The sequence below is a fragment of the Sinocyclocheilus anshuiensis genome, unplaced genomic scaffold (assembly GCF_001515605.1).
Source record: "Sinocyclocheilus anshuiensis isolate Anshui unplaced genomic scaffold, SAMN03320099.WGS_v1.1 scaffold718, whole genome shotgun sequence".
In the NCBI taxonomy this organism is placed as follows: domain Eukaryota; kingdom Metazoa; phylum Chordata; class Actinopteri; order Cypriniformes; family Cyprinidae; genus Sinocyclocheilus; species Sinocyclocheilus anshuiensis.
This window is the reverse complement of record NW_015546102.1, coordinates 670217-680998: the sequence shown is the minus strand read 5'-3', so window position 1 is coordinate 680998 and position 10782 is coordinate 670217. Positions and strand designations below refer to the sequence as shown.

The window sequence follows — 10782 nt, the reverse complement described above, 5'->3', positions numbered from 1 at the left end:
TAATTGGCTGAATGAAACATTTTTTTCAGTGTATTGTGGTGTGGACTAACAAACCAATCTGGACAATGGAAAATACAAAGGTGGACATAGAGCTTCTAATAATAAAAGGCAGCAGTAGGAGTACAGATATAGTCAGTGAATATTATAGATATATGGACAATATGTACAAAGATAGTATTAATTTTTGTAAATAATTTTTACAGATGGATGAAAGGATTTACAAACAGAGGCAACGGGATCTGCTGTATATATCCATAGATATCATGTGGGAGTAAACAAAAGAACATCTGACAGCTTAAGTGTGTATACAGTCGAGTTATATGCTGTATTAATAGCATTAGAATGGATTGAACAATCCAGATGGGACAACGTTGTAATATGTAGTGATTCTGTATCTGCCCTCATGAGTATAAAGTCTGGGGTAACTAGAAACCATCAGAAATTACTTTATGAGATTTTATTTTCAAACTCAAGAATAAGCAGCCAAGGGAAAAACATCACATACATGTGGGTGCCAGCGCATGTGGGCATCCAGGGAAATGAGAAAGTAGACAGACTGGCAAAAGAAGCAAAAAAAAAAAGAACATGTTGATGTCAAAATTAAATGATCAAAAACAGAAGGGAAGAGTTTAGTGTGGAAACAGATAATGCAAAAATGGCAGCAGCAGTGGGATAATTATATCAAAGGGAGACATCTGTACATGATACAAAATATGATAGGTATGGAAAGTAAGAAGGGAAATAAAAGGAAGGAACAAGTCATAATAAATAGACTGAGGATTGGACATTGCAAGCTAAACAAAACTCTTCATGTTATAGGAAAACACCCGACAGGACTATGTGATGAATGTCAGGAGGAGGAATCAATTAAGCACATCTTTATATCATGTAAGAAATATATACAAGAAAGGCAAGAGTTCAAGAATCAGCTACGGGAAATAGGTATAGTAGAGTATAATGTTAAAAATATAGTAACATACGGAAATAATGACCAAGGATGGAGATATTTGTTTAATTTTCTAAGGAGGACTGGACTGGAAGGACGAATTTAATTAAGATATAGTAAGTTAGAGTGAGACAGCAGATGGCAGTATTGCAACACTATGGATGCCAACTGCCGTAAAACTCCATCGAAGAAGAAGAAGGCAGACAGCAGGCAGGCAACTGTAAACGTGACAGTGATTTGATTGGTTATGGTGACTCTGGCGTGGGTGGACCTATGGGGTGGACCAATAATAGTAAACAAATCCCGCGCGCGCATGCGTGGTGCGTGAGTGCTGATGGAGGTTTGTCAGGAGAAGCATCTGCTGTTAGCTAAACATCTCCACTAAGGTTGAGGGCAGTTATTAGGGTTTTGTTCGACAGAGTCAGTAAGTATTTATATATTACCTCCTTCTTATTTTCTACATTTACGCAATTTCTATAATTTACGGTTTAAAATCATTGATAATAGTGGTAAAGTTGCTAGCTTCGAAGAGCTAACGGTTGCACTTCCACTACTGCAACCAACAGCTAGTTTCCTCACTTGCGCACGTTTTATATTATATTTATCATTTGTACTTATTACGTTTTGTATACCATATCGTGCACTTTATATTGTTTGAATCTTTTAACTTATCTGATGTTTTTGTATATGATAATGTTTACGTTTGGCCTAACTCGTTAGCTTAGCCACACGACTTTTAAAGAGACGCAGGCTTTAGCCAATCAGCATCAAAGCTTCTGAATACGAGGCGGTGCGTGCGAATGGGCGTGGTGTGCATTGTGTACACGCTTTGCAGGCTGCACTGGACGAAAATTAGGTTTTGTCTCACTGTCATAGCCGTATAAGGCTTAGTTGCCAGCCTGTTCACATGTGGTTTGATGTTTTTCACATGTGGTTTGATGTTTTTCACACAGTTCTGTGAAATAAGTCTAAAACGGGAAGTTAATGAAACCTAGCAACCCAGCATGTAAATAATGTAATGCCTGTAGAGATATGCCGGTATCAAATTTTCATGTTCTTAAAATGCATTCAAAATTCGGAATAATTTGTAATTGTAATTATTCACGGTATTTAGAAGTGCCCACGATAACAATATCGTGCATAGTCATTACCGTGATATATCGCATTACCGAATACCGGCACAAGTCTAAATGCCTGTGGTTTAAATTAAGTCACAGTGGCTTGTCTGGATGTTTATATAATATTGTGAACTCACTTAAAGAGTTATTTAGTAAAATCTTGCCAGGAAAATTTTTAGAATTTGTATCACGTGTTAATGTAAAAAATCTTGTGTGATATAACTTGTGTTTGTTTGTTTGCTGGTTTTTATTGTATTTGTTATACTTGTATTTTTTAAATTGTTTTTGCCTTGAAAATAGCCTTTGATGCTGACATGGCATTAAATAAATATATATACTATACTTGTATAATATTGTTCTTAAGTCATCCCACATATTATATAGCAAGGGCTTTCAAACAGATCCTGTGCCCTCTAAGTTATTAGGGGGTCCTTGGAAAAATTTGATTTAATCTAAAATAATTAGATTAAAGATGTGAAAGATTATAAATAAATGTGTAAATAAAAATACAAGCAGTGCAATAGAAAAAAAATTGAAAAAGTAGAAAAAATAATTCTAAATGTTAAATATTTTAGGCATATTTAATATTTACGTCACAGTATAAATTAGTTTTTTATGCAAGAAACGATGTAGTTGCTTTTTAAATTTTAGGATACTTGTTCCTTGCTCTAGGAGATCCTCTGTGGCATTGAAAAGATTGAAAACCCATGTTATATAGTGCATGAAACTTGATCATTTTTAATGTCCAATAATATTTGTATAATATTTGTATTAAATATTTTTATATTTATGAAATGTAATTATTTGCTAATATAGTACATTTTATATTAGCTGCACATTGAGATATTACAATCCAATCAATTTGTCATACAGGTGTTGAGGACTTGGCTGGCCAAAATGGCGTCTGGCACGCCGGTTTCAAGGGGTATAATGACCTTTTACCCCACAATTGAAGAATTCAAGAACTTCAACCGCTACATTGCATATATGGAGTCCCAAGGTGCACACAAGGCAGGCCTGGCCAAGGTGAGAGGAAAACGCTTCTCTTTACCCTGTAGCCTAAGCTTCTTCTGTTAAAAAAAAAAAGTGCATACAACTATGTTGATTTTGCTTGACTGCAGATCGTCCCGCCCAAAAACTGGAAGCCTCGACGTTCATACGATGACATTGATGACTTGCTGATACCTGCACCGATTCAGCAGGTTGTGACTGGGCAGTCAGGGCTGTTCACCCAGTACAACATCCAAAAAAAAGCCATGACTGTGAAAGAGTTCCGTAAAACAGCCAACAGTGACAAGTAGGTCTTGTTAACCTTGTTACTCATTTTCCAGTGGAAATTGATTATAAACCTCATCTGCCCTCCCTGTAAGGTTTTGCAGTCCTCGGTATGATGATTTTGAAGAGCTTGAAAGGAAATACTGGAAAAATTTAACCTTTAACCCTCCTATATATGGCGCTGATGTGAATGGGACCCTTTATGACCCAGTGAGTAAACACTCGTAGGCAATCTGAATGAGTTCTGTATGGATTCACTTTTGGTTTGAGTACTCTGTGATGTGAATGGAGTCATTGTTTTCTTTTTCATGTCTTACACAGGATGTCAAAGAATGGATTGTAGGGCACTTGAATACCATCCTTGACACCGTGGAGCATGTCAGTGGGATCACTATAGAAGGAGTGAACACACCCTACCTCTACTTTGGAATGTGGAAAACCACTTTTGCTTGGCACACTGAGGACATGGATCTCTATAGCATTAATTACTTACATTTTGGGGAACCAAAGTCTTGGTAAGTTTGCTTGTCAAAAATACAAAAATTATTTGTAGATGAAATGTGAACCCCGAGGCATAAAACGGGTGGCTGTAATTGTCTGTCCTTATGCCAAGTGATAAATATGTCTGGAATGATCTCACAGGTACTGTGTGCCCCCCGAACATGGAAAACGACTAGAGCGGTTGGCCAAAGGTAAACAGCCTTTTGTGTCCTCAATTCTGTACAAGAAAATATTTTGCTCTATTTACATTTGCTCATATATATTGCTTCCTATTGTCTTCCTAAGGCTTTTTCCCTGGAAGTTCACAAAACTGTGACGCATTCCTTAGGCACAAGATGACTCTTATTTCACCCTCAATTCTAAAGAAGTATGGCATTCCTTTTGAAAAGGTATGTTGTTGTGAGTGCATTTTGCCCCACTGATGACTTGATTTTTGTCATTAGTAGATCGTATTAGGCCTGTTTCACACTAGACGTGTAAGCAGACACAGACACAGTGAAAACACAGCATGTTATATGCATATTATGTGTGGGACAGTGGAAGGGGAACATGGTCGCATCACAGCAGAGTATGCTGCCTAACATAAATCAAAGCATGTGGCATACAGTTGTCAGAAGAGAACACCTAAAAAAGATGGCACAATGGACAATACTTATCTGTATTTGCTTGAACATAAGTCGAGGTTCATCTGCGCTCACAAACGCTGCCGGTATGAAAGCACAACAGGCCGGTGCTGCTTCCATTCTGCTTATGCATCTAGTATAAAGCTGGCCTTAGGCTTCCTGTTTCCTCAATGTACATTTGTTTGTATTTGTAAATCAATTTGAGAAGGTTTTGTGATATAGTTGTCCATTCATGCTTTGCAGATCACTCAGGAGGCTGGAGAGTTCATGATAACATTTCCATATGGCTATCATGCAGGGTTTAACCATGGTTTCAACTGTGCTGAATCTACCAACTTTGCCACAAGACGATGGATTGACTATGGAAAGCAAGCTATACTGGTAAAAATGAATAAATAAATAACCATTCACAAGTTTAGGGTTGGGTAAATCACAGGAGTAAATAAAGTTTGAAAATTCATTAAAATAGACTTTTTTTTTTAATTTTTCACAATATTACTGTTTTTGTGGCAAGTTCAAAAAACAACAGTGCATCAATCTTGGTATTTTTTTTCCCCCTCAGTGTTCTTGTAGAAAAGACATGGTGAAGATCTCCATGGATGTGTTTGTAAGGAAATTTCAGCCTGAGCGGTACGAGCTGTGGTTGGCAGGGAAGGACAATGCTCCCATTGACCACTCCAAGCCTACGCCCGAAGCAGCTGAGTTTTTAGGTGGAGAGGCTGAGAAAAGTGGTGCTCAGGAACTCTGCTTTGAGAACCAAAGTAGTGAAGGACAAAAAAAGAGGTGATAAACACTCACTAAACTCTCATTTGCACGTACTGATATGTGAAAAGAAATCATGTTATATCAGTTTTAAATGTTGCTTTTTCCAATTAAATTAGCTTGGCTAAACAAAGGATAGGAACCAAAAGACACAGAGTGTGTCTGGATTTACCAGAGGAAGTTCTTCCAAAGAGTGAAACGAACGATGAGGAGACTGAATATGGCAAGAAGAGCCGCTTGACTACATACACAGAACAATGCAGAGAGTATCCAGGTGCGTTATGTTGTAATGGCCTAAATTATAAAAAATATATATATAAAGATTTCTATCAAAGAAATCATTTTAAGGGGTTTGCAGTGACAAAGTCACCATAAGTTGCTAATTTTTAGAATTGACAAACTAAGGCAACTTTAAGTGATAGTATATATATATATATATATATTGGTGCTGGTCAGCGATTAATCACATCCAAAATAAAAGATTTTGTGAACATAATACATGTTTGTGTACTGTGTATGTTTATTATGTATATACAGGTACATCTGGCATGGAGGCAATCAGCCTGTGGCACTGCTCAGGTGTAATGGAAGCCCAGGTTGCTTTGATAGCGGCCTTCAGGTAAATAATAAATAATAAAAATAAAAGATTTTGTGAGCATAATATATGTTTGTGTATTTTATGAATTTTTACAAGTCATGTGACAATGCGATACGTACAACGTATTTGTAATGACTCATTTATAAATCTGTTGTGAACAAAAATAAGCATTGAGGTCTTCTTGCGCGTTTCCGCCAAAATAAAAGTTGAGAAAAAGCAAGAACTCTTATCAACATTCATAAATGTTAGTATTGTAATTTTACTGTTGTTCTGTAAAATAAAATAAAAAGTAAGACAATAATAATGATAATAATCATTACAACAGCTCTGTTTTAATATATTTATTATAGAATTCACACATAGTGTTCAAATTAGGATCTGTAATATTTTCTAATGTTTTAAAAGAAGTCTCTTCTCAGGAAGGCTGCTTTTAATTGTACAGTTAAAAAAAATAATAAATACATGCCTGATTCAAGAAGGGGGTCTGATGGCCAAAAATTATTATTTTACTATGATTTTACTGACTTATTAATTTTAAGTTAAATTGTGCTTTGTTGGTATAGTGTCTGCTAGAATGCAAAAAAACGTATTCGGCCTTCGGCCCAGTGTTTAATTTTGTTCGGCTTCGGCCAAGAATTTTCATTTCGGTGCATCCCTAATATTATGTAAACAAAAACTTTTATTTTGGATGCGATTAATCGCGATTAATCATTTGACAGCACTAGTATTTATATATACATAATAAATATACACCGTACACACACATACAGTATATTATGTACACAAAAACTTTTTATTTTGGATGCGATTAATCGTTTGACAGCACTAGTATTTATATATACATAATAAATATACACCGTACACACACATACAGTATATTATGTACACAAAAACTTTTTATTTTGGATGCGATTAATCGTTTGACAGCACTAGTATTTATATATACATAATAAATATACACCGTACACACACACATTATGTACACAAACTTTTATTTTGGATGCGATTAATCGCGAATATTTATATTTATATGAAATTTGATGAAAACCAAATCCATTTCAGAATTGAAAGATGAAGATGACCTGCTGCTTCTGACGGGCTCAACCAGTTTAAAATTGCTTCCTGGTTCCAGAAGCACTGCATCCAGGGAGCATGTTAGGGAAGCAGGTTTAAGTGCCACAAACCCTTCTTCAGCCTGTACACAGTCCTTCCCAAAGCGTCACCTCTCTATAGCATCTGTCCCTACTGTCCCTCACTGCCTGTCAGCTGTGCCACGGATTTCCACCAAACCAGGGGTGGCAAGCCTTCTCTTTCATCGGACCCTGAGCCCTTCAGATGCCCTGCAGGTCCACAGCTATGCAGCCAGATCAGCGCTCCATAAACCTCAACAACCCAGCACAGAGAAACCCAGAGAAGACCTCAATGAGCCAGACATCAAACCAGATGTGAGGCCAAATACGCCACAACCAAACACAATGGTTGGTACATATATTGACTTAAGCCCTATTCGCACGGGATTAGTATTACCTGGTGACCTCCAGTCATTTGTAATAATTGCGAAGGTTGTCTGTGATCTTAATCCCGTGCGAATCGGCCATGTCTGTAATTTGTGAAGTAAAAATTCCGCCGCAAATGACCTACCATATTTCGCCGAACACCGAGGTCCTGTGATAATATTAGTCCCGTGCGAATCGGCATCTCTGTGATTCGGCCAGCATTTGGTGGGTCGCATATAATTTTTCGAGGTTTTTGTTTGCTATGCGCCTTTTTATCCATCTTTCGCGAAGAATGGAGCTGTGTTGGAGTGTTTGATAGTATTTTGGGTGCTGTCATCATATCGCTACACCATACAATTTGCAGAAAGAGAAAGCTGAAAAGGTTTTGAGGTTAATGTGTTACAAATAAATCAAGCATAAAGCTTGAGATATTATTTTAACCTGGTGAAATGTAAATGACACAGCGCACGAAACTATATTAGTTTCTTTTTTTTTAAATCCATCTGGACCATAGAACGGGACTCTCAAAGCTTTGACATACGGGTATCCGGGAGACAAGTCAGTAAATTCGAGTAAAATCACAGGCTTCGCTTATCCCGTGCGAATGCACCACACGAAATTCAGATGTGGGGGGGTAATTTCAAAATCACACAAGGTCCCCAGATAATACTAATCCCGTGCGAATAGGGCTTTAGTGTGTTGATATTTGATTGGGCCAATTTAAAATTATTTTATAGTACTGTAGCATACAAAAAATCAAGTAACTAAATATTATGCAATTAAAACAGCAGTTTATTGATTATAAAATAACTCAATAAGCCAGTGATTATTTTCATGTAATTGCTGATAAAAGGCCTATACATTGGAACTATATAATATTAGTTTGAATTTATTAAAAATAAATCGCTAAAAAAAAAAAACGAAAATCAACCAATTTAAGTGAATTTAGCAGTCACAACATTATAATGAACAGCATGAAAAATTATTTGCTAAAGGCATTTAACACTAGTGTCATTAAATTATTAATATTTTAATGATTGCTTTTGAATGAAATTACTTCAAAGGTAACTTGAATGTAAAACAGAGGAAATGAGCTGCACATTATCCAGTATTGACTACTTCTGATAAATCTCCGATAACTGATGATACCACAATATCATGCAGTTGTAGTAAGGTGCACTATTATTTTAAGTTTGTTTAAAAGTTTGAGGTCAGTGAGGCTTTTTAAAAAAAAAAAGAAATTAATTACTTTTATTCAGCAAGGACGTATTCACGTGATTAAAAGTGACAGTAAACACATTTATAATGTTAAAGGGGTCATATGATGCGATTTCAAGTTTAGAGGACCTACAATAATGTACAGTATTTGAAAAATAATGTGTTTTTTGAACATTAAAGCATGTCAACATATTCTGTTACACCAAATACACAAAATAATGATCTTTAAAAAAGCATCATATGACCCCTTTAATGTTCAAATAAATGATAAATGCTGTTGTTTTGAACTTTCTTTTTATCAACGATTTGAATAATTCAGAATAATATCTGATGGATCATGTGACTCATATTAGAATGATTTAATGTGATCTTGTGACACTGAAGATTTGGAGTAATGGCTGCTGAAAAATCGGCTTTGCCATCACAGGAATAAAGTACATTTTTAAGTGTATTCAAAACAGTTATTTTGCAATAATATTTCAAAATATTACTGTCTTTATTTTTTTATTAAAAAAAAAACAAATACAGCCTTGGTGAGCATAAGAGACTTCAAAAACATTTAAAAAAGCATAGCAACTCCAAACTTTTGAACGGTAGTGTGTGTTAAATATATATTTTTAAAAAATGACTTCAACAACATTAATCCAAATGAAATTTAACTCCTCTCTTGCTTTTTTCAGCTTGAAATCGAGGGAGAGAAAGAGCATAAGAGCATGAAGAGGAAACTGCAGCCACTCAGTAAATTGCCACGCTTTCATCCCCTGCTCAGAGAGAGCTCCAGTGATGACGGTTAGGATCTGCTTCACATTGTTCATTGATTCTCGCATCACTGTTTGTGCTCTTTCTAATTAACTCCTTCACTCCACAGAGATTCAAGAGCCAGCAGCTGAGCCAGAGGAGACCGATCCCTGGGCCAGACTCCTTGCTCCCATGTGGCAAAGCAAGCCACGCAACTTTAGAGTTGAGAAGGATTTTAACTTCTGCATGGGCCAGCAACCTCCGTACTGTGCAGTGTGTACTCTCTTTCACACGTACACAGAGGTAACACATGCTATTACCATCACAAAAATCTCTTTTTGCGCAAAGTTCTTTTGAGTTGGCAAACACAGCAACTTGGTCTCTTTGGCTGTTTGATACTGCCAGTGGCTCAGAAATTACACGCTGATGTCTGATTAGTTGTGAAAACAAAATGTAGTGGTAGATTTGGTACAGTCAGACATAATTATTCCTTTATTTGTGAGCGGATAATTGAAAAATGATTTGTGGGACCACTGTAAGACTGTGCTGTGCACTCTGCCGTTTCTTCCATATAGAGTGACGTAATCAGCCTGAGCCAGAGCTGTTCTGCAGCTGAAGAAGGAGACAAAAGGAGGACCAAGCCGCTGATTCCAGAGATGTGCTTCACCAGCAGCTCTGAAGGACACCTGTCCACTCCGAATGTGGAGGAAGACGGAACTAGCCAACTCATCAGCTGCTCTGTGTGTAGTGTGCGCGTTCATACAAGTAAGCAGTTTGTCACTCTCTGTTATCACTGAAATATCTGCACTTGATATGATGTGTCACAGCTAGGGCTGTCAAATTTTTTTTCGAATTTCGAATATTCGACGAATTTAAAATAAAAATCCACATTCGAATGCAAAACATTGCATTCGAATTTTAGGTGTGCGTTGAGGCAGCCTTATCAGTGGCGCACAAGATACGATGACGATGTAAGTGTCATTGCATTTGAATGTTTTTGTTAGCCTATCCAGTTGAAGCCACTGCTGCGTTGTTAATTTCAAATATTGCGGGAAAAGAGAACATCAATGAGGAGAAGATCTTGTTTACGTCAAAACTGAAACCAAGCCGTTCACACAGAACGCATATTTTGCGCATTTTCTAGAGCAGTGTTTCTCAACCCTGGTCCTGGGGCGCCCATTTTCTTTTAATGAGCTAATGAGTTGAATCAGGTGTGTTTGATTAGGGAGACACACAAAATGTGCAGTGCTGGGGGGGCGCCCAGGACCAGGGTTGAGAAACACTGTTCTAGAGCAGTGGTTTTCAAACTTGTTCCTGGGGACCCACAGCTCTGCACATTTTGCATGTCTTCCTAATTTACAAAATGTGCAGAGCAGTGGGTCCCGAGGAACAGGATTGAAAACCACTGTTCTAGAGGAACATCAATCACCGTTGCACTCGCGTCTAGCACAAGAGTTTAGAAAGCCATGTATAATTAATGCAAGTTCAACTTTGAAAAAAACATATC

General features: G+C 37.0%; 1 protein-coding gene across 1 annotated transcript in view; it reads left to right on the top strand.

The window, feature by feature from the left end:
- The first annotated feature begins 1274 nt into the window (after positions 1-1274).
- Positions 1275-10782, top strand: part of LOC107700543 (lysine-specific demethylase 4A-like) — an 18356-nt gene continuing 8848 nt past the window's right edge. The window contains exons 1-14 of the mRNA XM_016502238.1: positions 1275-1370; positions 2938-3090; positions 3186-3361; positions 3435-3549; positions 3661-3854; positions 3982-4031; positions 4126-4229; positions 4707-4844; positions 5026-5246; positions 5345-5499; positions 6886-7301; positions 9218-9326; positions 9406-9578; positions 9851-10040. Coding sequence (XP_016357724.1) covers positions 2962-3090; positions 3186-3361; positions 3435-3549; positions 3661-3854; positions 3982-4031; positions 4126-4229; positions 4707-4844; positions 5026-5246; positions 5345-5499; positions 6886-7301; positions 9218-9326; positions 9406-9578; positions 9851-10040 — 2170 coding nt within the window. The 5' untranslated portion in view covers positions 1275-1370; positions 2938-2961. The remainder of the gene's footprint in view (positions 1371-2937; positions 3091-3185; positions 3362-3434; positions 3550-3660; positions 3855-3981; positions 4032-4125; positions 4230-4706; positions 4845-5025; positions 5247-5344; positions 5500-6885; positions 7302-9217; positions 9327-9405; positions 9579-9850; positions 10041-10782) is intronic.